The sequence below is a fragment of the Cupressus sempervirens genome, chromosome 5, assembly GCF_028749045.1.
Source record: "Cupressus sempervirens isolate cs-2001-9-10 chromosome 5, ASM2874904v1, whole genome shotgun sequence".
Classification (NCBI taxonomy): Eukaryota; Viridiplantae; Streptophyta; class Pinopsida; order Cupressales; family Cupressaceae; genus Cupressus; species Cupressus sempervirens.
Genome location: NC_143122.1, coordinates 1,049,249,675 through 1,049,272,144, shown reverse-complemented (window position 1 = coordinate 1,049,272,144; position 22,470 = coordinate 1,049,249,675). Strand labels below are relative to the sequence as shown.

The following is a 22,470-nucleotide window of genomic DNA, read 5'->3' as shown; positions in this document are numbered from 1 at the left end:
TAAGAACTAGATTCCCCAAACCTTGGTGTGGATTATTCTTCTTTTCAAAAGAGGAGGCTTGTGTTGACTATCCTTCTATTGCTTGTGCTAACACTATGGTCAACATATGGTGTCCAAATGATTTTTTGTAAGGATTTAAATCCATGGTTTTCTCAAATTTGAAATTCAATCTAACAGATGAGACATCCATGTCCTCACGTTATGTAGACCAAATTATGTAGTAAAATTTAAAATATCAATAAAATATGATTTTTAATTTATTTTTAGATGAAATGTAGATTAATAAATTAAAATTATAAAATAAAGATATTTTATTATTTTCTCCACTTAAATGTAAAATTATTTGAACAAAGTTAAGGTATACAAAGAAAAACAAAATAATTGCTAAAAATATTGATTATTGAAATTATCCAATTTGAATAATAAATAGACTTACATAAAATTCATGGGATATGTAGACATCTTTATTGCATTAGATGTTGGTAAACATTAATTAATGAAAAATTAAGGTAAATGATTTTTCTCACTTAAGATGTAGTTAATTCAACTAATTTAGGTTTATAAAGATCAACATCCATATACCATATAAAATAGTTAATAAAAATGTACCATTCATGTAATAATTATGCTTTCATATAAATCATTGGATACATGGTATACATCTTTATTACATTTGAAATAAATACACATGAATTAAGTAGAGAAAAAAGGACATTGTAATTATTTATTTTCACTTTAAATGTATAATGACATAATTGAGCTAAACATAAGTGCATGAAGATCAAAAAATACAATATTGTACGAAATAAGTTATTACAAAAATATCATGTGAGTAATACATAGAATTATATATGTATCATAAGATATATAGTAGAAATCTTTATTACACATGGCTTAGAATAAGCCCAAATTTAGAACTCTTCATACTTCCTATGAGAATACAATTTATCTTACAATCCCAATTTTTTATTATGTTAGTTTAGAGGAGATAAACAAGCCAAGACAAAAAACAGCAATGCCTATTACAACTAGTTCACGTCTTGATGAAATGAACCGAGGAACATTAGTAAAAGCTTTGAAAATAGAATGCTTCCCTTTATCATATTTATCCTCTTTTGTTTGTGACAAATCAAAAGCATTAGCTTCTTTCTTGGCCTTTGGACTTGATTCTTCTTTTTCTTTTTGGTCTCCATGAAGAGCGACACCCTCAACCTTTTGATTTTCTTTCAAAATTGGTTCACGTTGATTGCTGACCTTCATCTGAGCTTCTTGCTTGGAGTCTAGTAATTTAGATTGATTTGGAAGGGTACTAGAATTAACTAGTATTTCTTCATTCAATGGCAATGGGTGTTTGGCTGACTCTTCAAGGTTTTTGGAAGCTTCTAATTGTGCATTTTCTTGAATGGTTTCTTGAGTTGTGTTATGACCTACAACTTTTGGAGTTCCAACCTTCACATCTTCTGGTTGAGCTGGAACAAAATTTGCGGCTTCTAGAGTTTGAACCTTCTTGTCTATTGCACTTTGACCTAACTTATTATTTGATGCTTTGTCATCTTGAGCTACACTAGACTTTGCAACATCTTTATTTTCAATCATCTCATCTCTCTGGCTTTGATGTTGTTTACCACTTAATTCTTTGTCTTTAGCTTTTGCAAATTTTGGATCATCTGAAGTTTCAACTTTCTCATCTGTTGGGATTTGATCTAGTTTATTATTTGACACTTTCTCAATTTGAGTTGTGGTAGTCTGTGCAACTCCTAGAGTTTCAAGCTTCTCCTTTTTTTGATTTTGTTCTTGTTTATTACCTGATGCTTTGTCATCCATAGTTGCACTAATATTTACAACTTTTGGAGCTTCAACCATATCTTCTCTTGGAATTTGATGTGGTTTATTGGTCATTTCATTTTCATCTTGAGCCATAGTTTTTGCACCTCCTGGAGCTTCAACCATTTCATCTACTGAAATTTGACATGGTTTATTGCACAACTCCTTTTGATCTTGAGCCGTAGTATACTTTGCACCTCGTAGAGCTTCAAGCGTCCCTTCTCTTCGAACTTGATGTAGTTTATTGTTTGATTCCTTTTCTTCTTGAGTCATAGTAGAATTTGCACCCCTTGGGGTTTCAACTTTCTCATCTCTTGGAATTTGATGTGGTTTATTTCTTTGTTCCTTTTCATCTTGAGACATATAAGACTTTGCATCTCTTGGAGTTTTAACCTTCTCATCTATTGGACTTTGATCTAGATCATTGCCTAATGCTTTGTTATCTTGACTTGTGGTAGACTTTGCACCTATTGGAGTCTCATCTCTTGGACTTTGGAATTGTTTATTCCTTGATGCTTTGACATTTTGAGTTGCACTTGAATTTGAATCTTTTGGAGCTTCTACCTTCTCATCCTTTGTACCTTGATACATTTTATTATTTGATGCCTCTTCACCTTGAGTGACACTAGACTTCACCACATTTGGAGTTTCAACATTTTCATCTGTTAGACTTTTCTCTAGTTTATTTCTTGATTCCTTGTCATTTGTCTTTTTACTTAGTGCTTCTATAAATTTTGTATTTCTTTCACCAACTTGTGGGATACTCTTGCTTGGTTGGTCTAAGATATCACTAGATTTTAGTTCAAGAGGTGCTTTCAATTTATTAAATGTTACGTACATTTTTGCATTTTCAAATTTAGAAGTATAGCCTTCAATATCAACATTCTTAGGAATAGTAAAATACTTTCTAAACCTTGAAACTGTCCTTCTCTTAGGCTGCCATGCTCCTTCTCTGAGCACTTGATCTTGAATAATGCGTCCCCCATTGATTGTGACATTTTCCCCTTCAAGTTGCACTCTTACTTCTTCCTTTTTAAAATCTACACACAAATAAATGATTATAGTTAGAAAAATCATTTTTTTAGGAATGGACTATATGTATGGTATTGAATCAATTTATGTGAGCAGAATTTCAGATTGGACTAAAAGTAGTAAGGCAAATCATTATAATACATTTGATGTCTAATGATGATCATGTGAATGAAACAAAGGAATTGAACCTAACTAAATCTATAGTACCACATAAATGTCACTTTGTTCAAAACAAACTTATAATTCATTTTCTATAACTTTGTAATTACATAAATAAAAATGAATCTAAAAAAACAAATTAACACCACTAATAAATACAACCTAAGAAAGGGTGCAAGTACATGAGAAAATAAAAACTTCCATATAATAATCTATTTTGAAATGACAAACAAAATAGTTGAAAGGAAGCTTACAAAATGAAGTATAATGAACTCACATGATAAGAAGTTCAAAAAGGCTGTCCATTATTACACATCACTTAATTGCTTATAATTTCATAAAATTAATCTCATTTGACCTACAACTCTCATTGTGTGCCTAAAAGAGCCACTAAAAAATGTGTTTTTAAATCAATGTTTGCATCTATTAATTTGCATTAATGAGATGTTTATCTAGCCATCAAACCTAAATCTTACCAATGAAATATAATAATTTAAAAAAAAAATCAAAGAAGTCATCCATTATTACCCTTCACTTAATTGCTTAGAACTTCTCACAATTAACCTCATTACTACCCCCCATTGTGTGCCTCTAAACCACTAAAAACTGAGTTTTTAAACCCATGTTTTCCTTATTAATTCATACTAACCATCATGAAATGATGAAATGAGACGTTTATATATCTTATCACATATCTGAATTTTACCAAAGAGGGACATAGTTTTGTCACAAAGGGAAACTACAAAAGCCAAGTCGATTGACAAGAAAACCTACATTGGACAATGATGCTATAACAATAATACCATGAACAAAGGCTGAATAAATTAATGAGATCATGAAATGAACCTGGGAGTTCAGCCACAAGAACATGGGCATCAGGTGTTTCCATCCATTCAATCTTAGGCTGAAAAATAGGATCAAAACGCTGAGTTGGTCTTCTGGTTAAGCTTCCTGGTCGAGCAGTTCGCTTACCACTGCCTGAATTGACACCCAATGATCGATTGATATCCATTTCTAAATGCTCTGGATTAAAAAACAGTGATTTTGAACTTTGGGCAACTGGGTTATGGAATGTAAAGAGATTGTATGATTGGTTCTGAATGTATGATCTCTCGGTACATATAGAAATATGAGACTGTGTTGAGAATTAATTGCTTTACTTGGAGAGTAAGAGAAGTTTGATACGGTCGGAAAGAGGAGGATGTTGAAATGTGGGGCAGAAGATTGGAATATTGCAAAAGGAATAGTTTGGCTTCAGATGTTGATAACCTCTGGTGAGTAAGGAAAGGGAAAAGGCGTGGAATTTAGGTGAGAAGGCAACGTAGATATGCTGATTCCACACATGCAACACTACCTTGGCAGAAGGAAATTCTTGAGGTCCAGAATTTTTTTGGGAAAAAAAATCTCATTTTTATTTGGTCAAGACATCTCCTTTAGTTTTAGATTAATCTTTTTTAAAGTTGAAGGTTCAGTCTTATAGCTGGTCTCTTTGGTTAAGAATCAAGGACTGAGGGTGTTCATCTTGTTGAATTTGCCTCGTTATGATCTTGGCCTCATCCCTTTTTGATGTCGGGAGCCTTGTACTCATCAAAGACTTGATCTAATAGTTGAACAATAAAATTTTTAGTTTTTCAAAATAATAATGTGACAATTACAAAATATTCTTAATATTTTTAAGTAGTTCTCTTGGGAAGTGTCTTGCTTATAACTAAGGTTTCAGATTCACAAAATCAATTATGAGGCTTCATTAACATGTTTTTTTCTTTGAGGAGTCTAATAATTTTCCCCACCCCTCTTGGCATAAAAAAGTTAGACACATAGTTGCACTCTAAATCATGTTTTATTGGTGCAACTAATGTAGCATTACATGATTTGTTGCCTTTTAAATCTAAGGAATGCAATTCATTCAATTATTACACTAATAAATTTAACATCACAATTACAAGGCTAGTGCTATTGTATTGAAAGTGTTGGACATTATATCAATAAATGCTATAACAATTGTTGTAACATGCTCAACTATTGGGTTATCTCCTCTACGAATAAATAAAATAGATAAATAATCACACAACTACAAGTATGATTGATAACATTAAAAGACAATTATGAATACTAGAAGAAACAACAAGGTTTGGATCACTCTTGGTCATGACATTTGTTTTCAATGGAAAATCATAGTCCAGTCTAATTACTTAATAATGTGAATTACACTATATATAAAACTATTGGGCATTATATCAATAAATGCTATAGCAATTGCTGTAACATGCTCAACTATTGGGTCCTCTCCTTGAAATGTTAAAAAAAAAAAGTATCACACAACTACAAATATGATTGAATGAAAATACAAAAGACAAAGTATGAACGTTAAGACATACAATATGGTTCTTCAAGGGGTTAGTCTTGGTCACTTTTGGGAATTAATTTGATTTCAATGGGAAATCATAGTCAAGCCTAATTACATCACAATGTTGATTAGGCTAATTATTGAAATTATTTGCATTATATTAGTAACTGTTATAGCAATTGTTGTAACATGTTCAATTGTTGGGTCCTCTCCTCTAAGAGTAAATAAGAATAATAAAGAATCCCACAAATACAAATATGATCGAATGATAACGTAAAAGACAAAAATTGAATATTAGAAGATACAACATGTTTCCTTAAGGAGTTAGTCTTAGTCACTCTTCGCCATGAAATTTGTTTTCAATGGGAAATCATATAGTAGAGAAATAATTTTTGTATGTGACAATCTACTGCCATCACAACCAACCTATTATTTCCTAGAAAATCATTTTGCATGCTAAACTCTTCATACAAATAAAATTCAAAGCACAATAGTAGAATGTTACAATCTCTTTAAACTATTCAATGAATAACATGTACAATCAACATCTAAATGTCCAATAATCTTATAGAGCATTACAATAAATAAATAAGCTTGTCTTAATTAACTATGTAACTCATACCTCAAGTAGATCTCAAATTTAGTCACACTTTGAAATTGGACTCATAAAGTTTTAATCATTGTTTATGATAGGTTAATGATATTCCAATGAGTAAAGGCCTGTTTGGTTGTTGGAATTATAGATGTTGGAAATATTTAATACTAGAATTGACCGATTCAGGAAGCTTTAAATTCATAAAATAGTTTTTGGAATATGGCTCAAACCATTTGGTTCACTTAGAAGACATGAGTGAGAAGATACATTTTCTCTATTTGGTTCCCATAATTAGAATTAGAGTAAGGTTTAAAATTTTAAATGGAATTTGACTTTATATGAATCCAAATTTGATGATTCATCATGTACTATCTATCACTCTAGAAATATTAAGTTTCATTATTCTTTACTGAATCAATTTTGAGCATATACAACAACCTATTCAGCCTATGAGACTGCAAATCATTTGGGCATTTTGTTCAACAATGTTTTTCATATCCCTATAGTCATGACTTCCATGACATTGATTTCTTTTTCATGGATCTCATGGATATGTAGGAAATTGCTGAAATGACTTGGATATGCTGAATACTTGTAAACATAATAAACGTGAAGTAAATAAGAAAAAAATACTATAGTATTTATTTCACTCAAAATATATGTAATTCTTTAATTGAGCTAAATTGAGCTGTACAAAGAACAATATTGTTGAAAAATGGTTACTAAAAATATATTAGTTAAGTAATAAATTAACTTACATATAAATAATGGGATAGTGCTACATTTTTTTTAACATACAAGCATGAATACATATGAAATTTTAATATTTCTTTGAGTGCCTAAATCTAATATGTGGTAAATTACATACGAGTAGAAGCATATACATTAATTGTCCCAAAATTATGATTATTGACATTCAAGAGAACCCATAATATTCTATCATTGAGATCACATTCTTGATTGAGTAACATAGCCTACCATATAGGAGAAAAAAGGTGAGAACTCTATTGCGACATAATATGTAGTTGGTAAACAAAAGTGCATGTTGACCATTTGATGTGACAAACAACAAAAATGAAAAAGTTTGATGTATTGGTTCTTGATAGTAAATAACATACAAGTTTGCAATTTTTTGCCAAAAATATCACTCTATAGTCCATTTTGAGGTGAGTTTCACCTTGAACATTAGATGAGAGAAATTCTATTCCATGTGTAAATCATCATTATCAAGTTCATTCAAAGCTTCATAGCTAATTTGCAAAGAATATCACTTTGAGAATGGATCAAAATCTCCTAGATGAATAACTAGTGTGACATTTCTTCATTTAGCTAGCCTTCTTTATCCTCAAGTCTTCAAGTTAGATTGTGAGAGTGCTTGGCAATATTTATAAGAGGAGGAGAATGAGGGTTATTAGCACGAGAGGATATAACACTAGCTAATAGAGAAGTGCAAAAAAAATTAGGCTTGCTAGCCTCTTTAGAAAAATCTTCCTTTAATAAGGATAAGTTCTCTCATTGAATAACTAGTGTGGTATTTCTTCACTTATGCAGTATTCTTTATCCTCAAGACTTCTAGCTAGATTTGGGAGAGCACTTGAGCATAGTATTAGGAGGAGGAGGATACATCTTAGTATGAGAGGACATAACACTAGCTCGAAGAAAGTACAAAGGAACCAAGCCTTACTAACCTCCTCAAAAAATTCTCCCTAATCTTGATAGTTTTTTCTTATTACAAAAAGTCATAATTTACTTTTCCTTTTTTAGGGGATTTGAGTTTTTGGCAACCTAAGATTTTGAAGCATCCATTATTGATAGGTTTAGGGTTCTTTTCCGTTGCACATGTTAGCCTTGCAACTCCGAACTATTAGCCAGCCTTCCTCTTTTTAAGGGTAAGTATTGCCTATTGGATTTTGTCCATGTTTGATCTCAATATAACAAAGGAGCAATCCTTGATCATATATTGAGAGAATTCACTTGTAATAAATGTTAAACAAATAAGGTATATCACCCTATACTCTTTGGTTGATTTGGATATTAATCAACTCTAATTATTTATAAAGATCAACCTCAACATACATGCATTTTATGGGTAAAGTAAGAAAATATTGTCACTCCTAACATTGCATAGACATGCCATAGTTAGAAAAGGATACCAAGATAAAGGAAGACCAAAGAACTCAAACATGACAAGGACCACTAGCCTTTATCTTCAAAGACAATAAAGTTACAAGCCTAGAGAATAAAAAATAATAAATAGTCATGAATATATCAAGTACCATACTTGATGATCTCTCTTCTACATAGCTAGGCTTCATAAATATATATATGAGAAACTAGTTGATGAGATTTTAAATTCTATCATGGTGGATCCCATAGATTCAAACCTTGATGTTCTATTCTTTGAACATGTTATCAAAGGGGAATTATACTTGTGGGGTATAAAGTTTGAGTGGGAGGGATTCAACTAAGGTCATGGGTGGGATGAATACTATGGAGGAGCAGAGGGAGAACATATAATTCAAAAAAGGGTCACTTTGTTTTCAAAGCGTAGATAAACCACTCTTCCTCTGTAACTAATAGATTAATAAAAAATATAGTTAAAAAAAGAGGCACTTCATCTTTGAGGTCTCATTTTAGAATGTGGATAAACCACTCTATAACTGATAGACTAATAAATAGTGACCAGTTTGCTAGATGAATGATCCCCTTCCAACAAAATAGCAAACTAAGATAAAAATTTCAAAGCCATTTACAAACACTATCAAATATCAAAATCGGCAACAACCATGTCACCTGAGCTTTCAAATAGCATGCTTTATAAAAACACTTTTGAAGCAAACTTCGAAAAAGATGCTTGAGGGAGCCACTTAATATTCTTTTATTGTGATTCTTTGAGTCCATCAAGTCGGCATATCTCCATTGCTTCAACATAAACAGATACACGCTTGCCTCCCGACCAGATTTCCCTTTCCCTGTTCATCACAGCTTATCAGAATCTGAAGCCGGACTATTCATTTTTCATTATTCCAATCTTAAATCTCCACATTTGAACCACCTCTTAGTCTTTCCCAAGGTATCAAAATTCTCTTAGTCTGCAAGTAAAGGAATTCTCTAACACAATCCCCACTTTTCCTATATATACAGACGGAGATTATCATTCATTCAAAGCCAACCATACAAGCCATTTTACATTCTGCAACCCATTTGCCCACAGTTCAGAAATTTTCTGTTTTTGCATTCAGAGCATTTAGAAATGGATCGAATATTGGGAGCTAATTCAGGCAGTGGTAGACGACCTGATCGATCTGGAAGTGCAATCAGAAGAAGACCATCTCAGCGTGTGGTGGAAATCAGATTTGATCCTAAAATTGAATGGGTGGACACAACTGAAGCCCATGTCTTGGTGCTAGAAGTGCCAGGTATGTCTTTATTTATTTATTTAGACTCTCATCATAAATTCTGGTTTTATTCATGGAAATTTTATCCTATTGTCACATACATAGGTTTTCTTGACAATCAATTGAGCTTGGGTTAATGGTGTTTGATATGTTAATATAGGAGAACATTGGTCAATATAGGTTGGCTTTATAGTTTTTGATGTTGAGATAACCTAAAGTTAAATGGGTTAAAGGTGTTTATTATGAGTTAATATGTGAGAATATTGGTTAATGTCTAGTGGTGATATGAAATTTATGATGGGGGTGGTAATGTAAGTGCGTTTAATTGTGAGATGTTTGTAGCAAATAAGCAATGGGTACTAATAGGTAGTCTTATGGAACTTATTATGTGATTTATCATGTGAGATTCACAATGGAGTGGTAGTGTAAGTGTGTTTAACTGTGAGAGATTTGTAGCAAACAAGTAATTGATACTAATAGGTAAAAATTGTGAGAAATTTGTAGCAAATAAATAATTGTGAGTTCAATTGTGAGAAATTTGTAAAAATTAAGTGATGACTAAGATTAGGTGAGCTTTTCTAGTTTCTAGTGGTGGGTTAATCTCAAATTGATGTTCAAAAATTTCTTACACATTCATAATTCAAATATTACAACATTATGGGTTAATGGTGTTTAATATGAGAATATTGGTTGAAAAATCGAATTTCTAGTGGTCATATCAGCTTTACAATCAAGTGGTGAAGTAAGCAGGCGAAATTGTGAAAGTTTTGTAGCAATTAAGTGATGGGTAGTAATAGGTAGTTTTATTGAACTTCTTTTCCTATGAATTTAAAATGTGAGCTTCATATTGGGGTGGTATAAGAAGTGAGTTTAATTGTGAGAAATTTGCAACAATTAATTGGTGATAAATAGTAGGTGGGCTTTTGTAGTTTTCAATGTTGGGGTGGTGTTTTAAATGAGTTAATAGATGAGATATTTAAATTTTTTGCTTTTGAATTTGATTGTGTATTTTTTGAGCATTAATGTTTCAGATCACATTTTGTGATCCATCCTTGGGACGAGAGAATGCAAGAATGAGATAGAAATACATTCTTGCATTCTCTCATCCTGAAGATGGATCACAGAGTGTGATCACTATTTCATTCTTGCATTCTCTCATCCTGATGATGGATCACATAGCATGATCTGAAATGTTGATGGTAAAAAAATACACAATCAAATCTAGAAGCAAAAATATTATATTTCAAGTGGATTGTGAAAATCTGATAAGATTAATTAGATGAGATATTGGTTTAAAAATTCAATGTTTAGTGGTGATGTGAACTTTACAATTGGTTGGTATTGTAAATGTGCTAATTGCAAGAGACACGTAGCAATTAAGTTAGGGGTAACAATAGCTACTCTTATTGAACTCCTTTTCATGTGAACTTCACAATAGAGTGGTATGGTAAGTGAGTTTTAATTGTGAGAAATTTTTAACAACTAAGTGATGATAAATTATAGGCGGGCTTTTGTATTTTTCAGTGGTGGGTCAATCTAAAATCGATGTTCAAAAATTTATTACATAATCAAATTCAGAAACCACAACATTATGAGTTAATGATGTTTAATTTGAGCTAATATATGAGATCATTGGTTGAAAACCAAATTTCTAGTAGTCATATGAGCTTTATAACTGGTTGCTAATGAAGATGAGTGTAATTGTGAAAGATTTGTAGGAATTGAGTAAGTGATTAGGTAGTCTTATTAAACTTCTTGTTGTCTGAGTCTATCATGTGAGGTTCACATTGTGGTGGTACAATAAGTGATTTTAATTTTGAGAAATTTACAAAAATTAAGTGATGAGAAATAATAGGTGGCCATGTGTAGTTTTCGATGTTTGGGTAACCTAAAATTTGAATGGGCTAAAGGTGTTTAAAAAGAGAAAGATATGAGGATATTGGTTAAAAGATCAAATATCTAGTGATCATGTGAGATTTACAATTGGGAGGCAATGTAAATTGATTTATTTGCAAGAGATGTATAGCAATTAAGTGGTGGGTAATAATAGGTGGTCTTATTACCCATAAAAAAAAGTAATAGGTGGTCTTATTAAACTTCTTGGTATGTGAGTTTATAATGTTCAAGCTTCATAATGGAGTAATATGGTAAATTTTTTGATAAATTTGCAAAAATATTTACGATGGATAATAATTTTATTGAACTTCTTAGAGTGCTAGTTTATCGTGTTAGCTTCAAAATGAGGTTGCAAGTTAAGTGATTTTAATTGTGAGATTTTTTTTGCAATTGAATAATGAGTAAAATAGGTGGTCTTATAGACATTCTTGACTTGGGAGTTTATCATGTGAGCTTCACAATGAGATGGTGGGATAAATGAATTAAATTGCAAGAAATTCGTAGCAATTAAGTGACAAGTAATAATATGCAGCCTTATGCACCTTGTTTTGAGAGTTTATTGTGTGAGCTTCACAATAGAGTGGTATGGTAAATGAGTTTAATTGCGAGAAATTTGCAAAAAATAAGTGATGGGTAGTAATAGGTGTCTTTATTGAACTTTTGTTGTGCAAGTTTATTATATTTCATTTGGTAAGTTTCAAATTAACCATTTTATTTCTATCATGTGGAGATAGTTTATATGCATTGGTTTATTGTTCAAGTTCATTGATTGATGTACTCACATCTTTCTCTAAAATTATATTTATTTGTGGTGGTTTTTTTTTGTAGATCTTTTGTTTTTAACATCATTATAGAATTTTAAAAAATTATATAAGCTTGTTCCAAACAAAATAAAAAGCTCATTTATATCATTATTAGATAGTTTATATAGAGCACACATTTATTGACTGGTGCATTAACATCTTCCTCTAGATCATATTTCTAAGTTGTATTGATGTGCTTTGTAGACCTATTGTTATATAATGTTGTATTTATGTGCTTTGTAGACCTATTGTTATTAATATCATTATAGATTTTTTTAAATGTATAAGCTTGTTCCACACAAAGTAACTATTTTATTTATATCATTTTCAGATAGTTTGGATGCATTGATTTACATTGCAAGTTGATTGAGTTATTTATTCACATCAAGTTCTCTAAATTATATATATCTTAGTGGTGTTTATGTGTCTTGTAGATCTCTTTTATTAATGGCATCAAAAAATTTACAAGTATTATAAATGCTTGTTCCACACACACACACAAACACACACACACAGTACAAGTTCATTGATGACATGTTGACATTTTTCTTTAAATTGTATTTCTTAGTAGTATTTATGTATCTTGTAGATCTATTGTTATTAATGTCATTATAGAATTTTCAAAAAAATATACAAGCTTGTTCCAAACAAATGGCATTTCATATCACAATATAAATCTAATTAATTTTATCCGTCCATTCCATTTATGCTACCATCATTAGATGCATCATGTCCTATAATTATATATCTTTTTAAGTTCAACCTTAAATTTTATTCATATAGATTGATTCAATACTAAATACATAGCTAATTCATTAAAAAAAAAATTAATTAAAATTATTTGTTTGTGTGCAGGTTTTAAAAAGGAAGATGTAAAAGTAGAATTTGATGGTGGGGAAAATATCACAATTAGTGGAGAAAGATTTATTGAAGATCAAGGGTATGTAGGAGGGATATCACAACCTAGACAAAAGATCAGTTCTAGGTTTAAAAAGATTTTTCCCATTCCTACAGATGTTGAAATTACAGGCATTGCTACTAGATTTGAACATGAGACAATGTACATTACATTCAACAAATTGAAAGCACCCCCAAAAGTCAAACCTACTAACGCCATAGACCAAGAGAGAAATAGTATCCCACAAGATACTGAAAGTAGTGCAAAATTGATAGAAGAGTCAAGTGAGATAAAGGATGACAAGACATCAGATAATAAACTAGACCAAAGTGTTAAAGATGGGAATGTTGGAATTCCAAATGTCCCAAAGTCTACTGAAAATAAGGATGAAAAAGAATTAAGTAATAAAATAGATCAAGCTCCAAAAGATGAGAAGGTGGAAACTACAGAAGTTGTAAAGTCTAGTGCATTTGAAGATGAAAAAGCATCAAGTAATAAACTAGATCAAAGTCCAAGCAATGAAAAGGTTGAAACTCCAGCAGGGGAAAAGTCAACCACAACTCAAGATGACAAAGCATCAGATAATAAACAAGATCAAAGTATAAGAGATGAGAAGGTTGAAACTCCAGGAGGTGTAGAGTCTACCACAACTCAAGCTGAACAATCATCAAGTAATAAAATAGATCAAAGTCCAAGAGATGTAAAGTCTGCTATAGCCCAAGCTGAAAAAGTAATAAGCAATAAACAAGATCAAAGTATAAGAGATGAGAAGGTTGAAACTTCTGGAGATGTAAAGTCTACCACAACTCAGGATGAGCAATCATCAAGAAATAAAATAGATCAAAGTCCAAGAGGTGAGATGGTTGAGACTATAGACACTATAAGGTCTACTGTAGCTCAAGATGAAAATGTGTCAAATAATAATGCAAATCAAAGTCCAATAGATGAGAAGGTTCTAGTGCCAGAAGCTACAAAGTTGATTTCAACTCAACTAGATGATGAAAAGGTTGCAGCTTCAAAAGTTATAAGTTCTAGCAAAAATCAAGAAGAAATACAAGCAGAGGGACAACTAAAATCTTCCAATGAACCAGAAGAGTTAGGCAAACATCCATCCTTAGAGAATCTAGAGAAGCCAACTCATTATGATACCCTCCCAAATCAATCTAAATTATCAAATTCAAACCAAGAAGTTGACATGAAGGTTGGTGATCAATATGAAAATGCTTTGGATAAAAATCCAATAGTTGAGAGTACCTTTCATGGAAATACAATTCAAGAAGAAAAAACATCAATTCTAAAGGCCAAGATGGAAGGTTATATTTCTATTTTCTCAAAAATGAAAGAGGATGCATGGGAGAAAGAGAAACAATATATTTTGAAAGCTTGCACATATGCTTCTCAATTCATTTCACCTAGACGTGAGTCAATGATTGCAGCTAGTGTTGTTGCTTTCTCTCTTGGTTTGTATATCACCTATAAAGTAGCATATTCAAAAGATTAGATTGTATAGAAACTATAAAAGCCTTTAAGTTGTGTCCTTCATCCCTATTTAGCACTTAGTTTTATAGGAAGTGTGAATTTCTCAAATCAAGTATACTCATGTTCAATGTAATAAAGATGGGTACCACATATCCCATGGTTTATATGTAAGTCTATTTATTATTGAAATGATATATATTTTAATAGAAATATTTTATTGTTCATTATATACTTTATTTAACAATGCTATGGTATTTTTTGGAACATTGTACACTTAATTGAAATAAATATATAGTGTTTTGCTTGATTCATGTTTATCATGCCTGATATGATAAAGTTATATACTAGATATCCCATGATTTATATAAAAATATTTCTATTAAATGAATGACATATTTTTATTATTTTAAAAGATATTATACAATGATGATAAGGGGTGAAGTGTCAACTCGTATCTTTCATCTTAAATTTGATGGTTTATTAAATGTCAAAATATTAATTTCATTTTTTAGACTAAAATAATTTAGGTTCATTTAATGATAAACGTAATATTTCCACATTAAGTAGCATGCAAAAAAGAGATATGCATTAAATGAAAAATAATTTTATTTAGTTTAAATTTAAAAGTTATCAATTTTATTAGAAGTTTATGAGTAAGAAGAAAATGATTTAATTTGTTTATTTGAGATATCTTCTAATTTGTTAATTTGTTAATGATAACTAAAAACAAAAAAATGAATGGAGATATAAAGTTCAAATGGTTAACCAAACAAAAAAAATAGAAATCAACACAAATAAGATTTTAAACTTGATATAAATAGAATAAACTTAATGTATCCTTGTATATATTGAGCAAATAAAATTATTCTAATATAAAATACATTTTTTGTTTTCTCCTTGTACACCTAAATTTAGCACAATTAAATATTTACATACATTTAAGTGGAATTTTTTTGAAGTATATTTATTTTTTCTTAATTTGTGTTTATTCATGTGAAGTGTTATAAAGATATGTACCACATATTTAATGATTTATATGTAAGTATTATTTATTACTTAAATCATATACTTTTAATAACAAAATTTTGTGACAATATGTTATTCTTTGGACATCTAAATCTAAGTCAATTACACATATATAGGTGAAGGAAAGATCATACTTGTTTTATTTTTGCCAATTTCAAGTTCATTCATACTTAATATAATTCAGATGTTCATACCATCTTATGATTTATAGAAGTCTTGTCTATTATTATTTAAATGATATAATAAATAGTTTTCATAAAATTATAGGTTGTGAGTTTACAATTATTAAATATTATTTTCTTCACATGTGGCTATCTAACATATGATGCCTAATGACTTAGTAATGAACACATAACTGGAATTTAGGCTTCTTTTAGTGGGGGATTAGAAGAGGCAAGTTGTGTTTCTTGGTATTTAGTTAATAATATATTTATGACATTTGTCTTGTAAGATTGGAAGCCCAATTTGAAGTGAACATATTAGAGCTAAAACCAATGTCCCTTTCATCTTTCATGGAGATAATCCAAGGGTTCTAGTCATTGGGAATGAAGAGTCTTATTTGCACACCTTTATTGGTAGTTTTAGAGCTCTTTCCATCCTATAAATTTAACTCTTTGGATGTAGATGCATAAAATGAGTAATAGTTGGATGTAGAGATAATTTGTAGAAATAAGGATAAGTGGGAGGTGTAAGGATTGTTAATGGGCATATGATTGTTGCTATGTCAAAGGAAAAGAGGAGAATGAAATTAAATGTATTGTTATCACATTTGTTTTTATTGATCAGTAAGAGGCCAAAGCCAAGATTCATTATTATTATTATGTGTTGTGATTAATTATTATTATTATGTATTAATCTTGAGTAGATTTGAACCCAAGACCTCCCACATAAGAGGCTCACAATTTACCATTGTGTTGTAGGCTCTTGCCTAGTTATCACATTTGTTGTTGATGATGTTGTATACACTTAAAAAAGGTCAAACCAAGTCAAAGTCATCAATTAATTAAATTCAAGCTATTTGGATTAATTCAATTCAAAAATCAAATAACAATGTAATTGAATTAATCATTTGATTATATAGTTCATTTAAATAATTAAATCCAACTCATTCAATTTGCATATACATGACTAATTTAACTAATTCTTTGAATTAATTACTCTATAAATTTATCACCTACCATTACAAGACAAAAATAATCAACCAATGAGAGAAGAGTATTACGTGCACACTGATCACTCAAGGCTTTCTAGCTTGATCTATTATTTTGGAGAATCAATCACGTCCCTTCATTTGGACACATCAAAACAAACACAACTCAACCCCATGGTTAAATTAACTCAAATCATACTCACCCTACCCTTGGGAAATCAATGCAAACTTAGAGTAAATCATCCAATATTTTTATTGCATCATCATTATAGGAAAATAACATTGATAAAAGCATTTGAGAACATTTTAGTTCATAATTTTCATTATAACATCATAATGGGAAATACAATCTTAGATTTTAATTGATATGATCATGTAGAATAACATAATTTGTATTCAATTTAGCATAAGTTACATCTTAGATCAATTCATTCATCATATTTTTCTCCTCATTCTAGAGGTTGTCACTTAAGGATTGATTTTCAGTTGAGGGAATGCTTTTAGTCCTTCTAGTAGAGAGCCATGAGATGCTTTCAATTACTTCAATTTGAATTGTTAAATTAAAATATATCTTTTTAGCATTAATGATGATGGTATTCCTATGGGCGAGTATGTTAACATTGTTGAAGACAATAATCAGTGGTTATGTATTGCATTTCATGACAATGTTTGCCATTGATGTCAACATATGGATAATTCTATGAAGATTACTAGAGTTACTGAGGAATATTTTTTTGGTGTGGTCATGATTTAGGAGCATCTTGATTATAAGAGAAATCTTGCATCCCCCAAAAATATTATTTTTGATTCTTGAATAAGGGTTGTCTTAGTGTAGAGTTGTTGTTTTTGGAGGCTTTCTACTTAGTAAGTCAGTCATATGAGCTTAGAATGTCCTTATTTTAGAGGTGGATGTTCGTCTTGGATATATCAACCTTCTAGTTGAGGCTCAATTCCATATCATGATTATTTGTGAAGTTATTGTAGATTTTTGGTGTGCAATTTTGGATAAAAATTTAGGCTCAGTGTTGAAGGCCTTAGAGGCCCTGGATGGGCTTCGAAATGGGGTCGACTGGAGCGTGCGTGACTTGGGACTTTTTTCTAAAATTTATATTGGGATGACTAAAAATTCTAAAATAGATGTCAAAGTTGTAACAGGTCGACTCTATATGTTACTTTAGGGTTAGTCAATCTCAAGGATTAGGGTTTGATGTCTAGAAACTTTCTAGGCAATGTAAAAGTGATTATATAAGGAATGCTCATATGTTGTCTCGGATAAATTTGGGTGATAGTTCATAGTTCTGTGTTGTAAATTATTGTAAGGAAGGTGCCCATGTGGATTTTCATAATGTATTTCAAAATTCTACAATTTTACATTTGTGGTGATAATAAGAAGCCCATGGTTTGTTCTCACCAAAAAAAAAAATTTATTTCTTTGTTTCTATTGTGCACTGTGGTATTAAGGGGAATGCCCTTCATCAAGCAATATCAGAGCTAGGTTTTCACGAGTGTATAAATAGATCACCGACTATGAGGTAATTGCACCTAGATTGTGGTTTGGGATGAGCAAGTAGATAGATCATTGATTGTGAGGTAGTTTGCACTAGGGATTCTATGAAAGTGCAAAAGTGTCTCCATGAAGAGAGCATGGTGGAAGAGTCATAGATGTTACACCTAAAGGTTTTAGAGCCCTCTAGAGGAAAATCTAAGCATTGGAAGAACAAAGCATAGAGGGATAAATCTTTTCGTAAGAGATGAAAGCGAGGATGAAGGCGAAGAAGAAGAAAATGTTGAAGAAGAGGCAGTTATGAACCTTGAAGAAGAAAGGCTTTTTAGGGCCATCTCCAATATTGGAAAAAGACCTAAGTTTGAGGTTCCTACATTTTTAATAAATCCTAACCCAAAGGAGTTGATCAATTAGATTAAAGAATTGGAGGAATACTTTTGAGTATGAAGATATTAAGGATCTTGATAGGGTAAAATTTGCAAAGTTCAAACTGAAGAGTTACACGAATATATGGTTGAAGGGGATTAATTTAGAGTGGAATAGAAGAGGAAAAGATAAAATCACTCGATGAGATTAGATGATAATTAAATTAAAGAGACAATTCATTTGCATGGATTATGAGCTTGATTTGCTAAAAAAATGCAAGGGTTGAAGCAAGAAAAAAGATCTATTCAAGAGTATACTTAGGATTTCTCCTGAGTTCTCATTAGAACTGACCACGCAAAAGATGATAAAGATAAAGTCACCTGTTATCTTAGTGGGTTGAGGCCAAGAATTCAAGAGGAATTGAGTCTAGTCTGAATGAACAATATTGAAGAGACATACTATTTTACCTAAGAGTTGAGGGAAAGATAAACATATATTTGATAACAAGAATAATAGAAGAGGTCACGGTGGAAGATCTAGCACATGGTCTTATGGAGGTAAAAATGATGATCATAAGAACAAGGATAAGGCTAGTAGTAGTAGTCAGAACTATAGGGTAAACAATTCCATTTATTTCTATAATTAGAATAATACAGATTAGAGAGGAAGAGGAAGAGGGAAAGGATCTGGAAGAGGAGATTTTCATGGAAAATGTTTTCATTGTGAAGAAGAAGGGCATAGAGGATTTCAGTGTTCCTAGCACCAAGGAATGACTGATAGAAGAACTAAAGGCCAAGTGAAAGTTGTGCATATTGATGAAGATGCCAAACATTATAGAGATGTTGAAAGAGGATAATTCTTAGTTAACAAGAGAGTCTTGTTGAGTGGTGAGAATGAACTTGATCAAAGGAGGATTTTGTTTTGCACAAGGTACAAATGTGAATATAAGTGTGTGATGCGACCATTGATGGTGGAAGTACTGAAAGTCTAGTGTCAGAAAAGATGGTCATAAAGTTAAATCTCAAGAGGTAGAAACACCTACATTCATATCATACTTCCTAGGTGCAAGATGACCACAAGGTCATGGTTAATGTGAAGTGCCTAGTGAAGTTCAAGATTGGAAGCTACTAGGATGAGGTGTTTTATAATATCATACCTCTGGACATATGCCATATGATTCTGGGTAGACCCTGGCAATTTGACATGTATGATGTACATGATGGGTGTGTAAATACCTACACTCTAATAAAGGAAGTCGTGAAACATAAGCCGAAGCCATCGAAGGATATAGATGAAAAGGTAAGTAGTATTTCTAGAGTATGTTTTGTTGATGGAAAAAGACCTTGGTAGTTTGATACGTATGTTGCACATGATGGGTGTGTAAATAACTACACTTTGATAAAGGATGGAGTGAAACATAAGCCAAATCCATTGAAGCATGCATATGAAAAGGTATGTAGTATTTCGAGAGTATGTTTTGTGAATAGAAAAAGTTCCTAGAGGGTATGAGGTGTAAGCATATGTGGTTTTCTATAATTCCAAAAGATGGTAAAGAAGAAGTAGAAGAGGTACTTGCAAAAGTTAACGATTTGTTGGAAGGGTTTCCAAATATTGTCTTAGATAATATCCCTAATGGATTACCACTAGTGCAAAAGATCAATCACAAAGTGGACTTGATTCCAGGAGCCAGTTTGTCAAACAAGACAGTACATAGAATGACACCATCAAAAAGTGAAGAGTTGAATAGATAAGTGCATGAGTTATTGTAGAAGGGGTTGATTTGAGAGAGTTTGAGTCCATGTTTTGTACCAGTAGTATTGACACAAAAAATAATTAATAATATAGGATGTGTATAGATTCTCAAGATATCAACAAGATCACAATTATAGATGTCCATTATCATTGATGGATGATATTATGGATTGTTTGAGTGGATCTGTGTGTTTCAAAATGATAGATCTGAAAAGTGGGTACCATCAAATTCACATCAATGAAGGAGATGAATGGAAGATTTCCTTCAAGACAAGGGAAGGGTTGTGCGAGTGGTTAGTCATGCCTTTTGGTCTAACCAATGCACTGGGAACTTTGATGAGGCTCATTAATGATGTACTAAAGGATTTTCTAGGTAAGTTTGTCATTATTTACCTAGATGCTATTTTGATCTTCTTAAAGACATTGGGGGAGAATTTGATGTACATTCATATCGTATTTGATAATTTGAGGGAGTACAAGTTGTTGATAAATTTGATGTAGTCTAGTTTTGTAAAGGAGTTGGTGTACCTTGGATTTTTAGTTTCAGTAGAAGGTCTAAAAATAGACCCTAATAAAGTGCAGGCTATAATTGAATGACTAACTTCAAGAAGTGCAACTAAGGTAAGATATTTCCATGGATTGGCTAGTTTTTATAGAAAGTTTATCAAAGGTTTTATTAGTATCTGTGGACCCTTGACTGAAATAATCAGAGGGGATGTGGAAGAATTCAAGTGGATAGTTGGAGAAGATAAGAGTTTTAATCTATTGAAACAAAAAGTTACAAAGAAACCTTTTTAGCACTTCCTTATTTTAATAATGTGTTTCAAATAAATTGTTATGCTAGTGGTATTGCAACAAGATCTTTTTTGGGCCAAGAAGGTAGACCTATTTCTTATTTCAGTGAGAAATTGAATGCCACCAAAAGAAAATATTATGTTTATGATTAGGAATTTTAGGCTATATTTTAGGCATCGAAGATACTGTCTTATTCTTAAGGAGTTTTTTTTGTATACTAATCATCAAGATTTTCCATATTTGATTAGTCAAGGATAATTAAACCAAAGGCATTTGAAATGGGTTGAGTTTTTGTAAAGTTATACATTTTTTTTGAAACAAAGGATTGGGAAGTCTAATAGAGTTGCAGATGCTCTTAGTAGAAGAAGACATTTGCTAATAGAGATGCAGATTGATGTGGTTGGGTTCAAAGCAATCAAGAATTTTTATCTAGATGATCCTAATTTTGATGAAGCTTGGAAAGCTTGCATAGAACCTATTACACTTGACATAATGAACTAGTTGGATTTCATAATCTAAGATTTTATGCTATTCAAAGGAAGCAATTGTGTATTTCAAGAAGATGTATGAGGGAGAATCTCATCAAGGAGAAGCATAGTGAAGGATTAGTTGAACACTTTGGTAGAGATAAAATCATTTCTTTGGTTTCTAAGAATTATTATTGGCTAGACTTGTAGCAAGATGTGAAGAATTTTGTACAGAGTTGTAGTGTATATCAAATGAAAAAAGAAGTAAGGCATAATACTAGATTGTATCAACCATTTCATGTACTAGAGAAGCCATACAAGGATGTCACCATGGATTTTGTTCTAGATTTACCAAGGACACAACAAGGATGTGATTCCATATTTTTGGTGGTTGATAGATTTTCAAAAATGACACATTTCATTCCTTGCAAGAAGACTAGTGATGTTTTTCATATTGCAGAGTTATTTTTTAATGAAGTGGTTAGACTACATGGTTTTCCAAAGAGCATATTTTCATATTGGGATACCAAGTTTGTGGGGTATTTTTGGCATACATTGTGGAAGAAGTTGAAGACAAATTTGAAGCTCAGTGCATAACATCATCCAAAGACTAATGAAAAATTAGAGGTAGTGAATAGGAGTTTAGGAAAAAGAATAGAAGTGTACTAATTATGGGAGGAAACTATTGAGAAGTCAATGAAGAAAGAAAGAAAGCCATAATATAGATAATGGTAAAGCTAAATAAGGCAACAACAATAGCGCCTCAGATTTCATAGTTGACACAATAGAAGATTCATTTAAGGATTATGGCACTAAAGTTGGCAATTTGACCATCTACACCAACTCAGAAGAAGATGATGATGAAAATAAGAATCTAGAAGAAGAATACAAGAGAAAAGAGGAGGAAGAAAAGAAAATATTAAAGAAAGAAGAAGATAGATAGAAAGAAAGAAAGCAAATAGAAGAGGAAGAAAAGAAG

General features: G+C 31.4%; 2 protein-coding genes across 2 annotated transcripts; one reads left to right on the top strand and one right to left on the bottom strand.

The window, feature by feature from the left end:
* Positions 1-836: 836 nt before the first annotated feature.
* Positions 837-4,117, bottom strand: LOC149559543 (uncharacterized). Its single transcript, XM_089833433.1, has 2 exons — positions 3,862-4,117; positions 837-2,864 (listed from the first exon to the last, which is right to left on the bottom strand). Exons 1-2 carry the CDS (start codon positions 4,025-4,027, stop codon positions 970-972), a joined length of 2,061 nt encoding a protein of 686 aa, XP_089689559.1. The 5' UTR covers positions 4,028-4,117; the 3' UTR covers positions 837-969.
* Positions 4,118-8,922: 4,805 nt separating this feature from the next.
* LOC149559542 (uncharacterized) lies at positions 8,923-14,658 on the top strand. The gene is made up of 2 exons (XM_089833432.1): positions 8,923-9,376; positions 12,910-14,658. The coding sequence occupies exons 1-2, from the start codon at positions 9,211-9,213 to the stop codon at positions 14,451-14,453; spliced, it is 1,710 nt and encodes a 569-aa protein (XP_089689558.1). The 5' UTR covers positions 8,923-9,210; the 3' UTR covers positions 14,454-14,658.
* The last annotated feature ends 7,812 nt before the right edge of the window (positions 14,659-22,470 follow it).

Excerpts from the sequence above, each read along its gene's own strand:
- LOC149559543 (XM_089833433.1), bottom strand. The coding sequence starts at position 4,027 with ATGGATATCAATCGATCATTGGGTGTCAATTCAGGCAGTGGTAAGCGA. Across the intron at positions 2,865-3,861 it reads TCTTGTGGCTGAACTCCCAG|ATTTTAAAAAGGAAGAAGTA; the intron begins GTTCATTTCATG and ends ATTTGTGTGTAG.
- LOC149559542 (XM_089833432.1), top strand. The coding sequence starts at position 9,211 with ATGGATCGAATATTGGGAGCTAATTCAGGCAGTGGTAGACGACCTGAT. Across the intron at positions 9,377-12,909 it reads CTTGGTGCTAGAAGTGCCAG|GTTTTAAAAAGGAAGATGTA; the intron begins GTATGTCTTTAT and ends GTTTGTGTGCAG.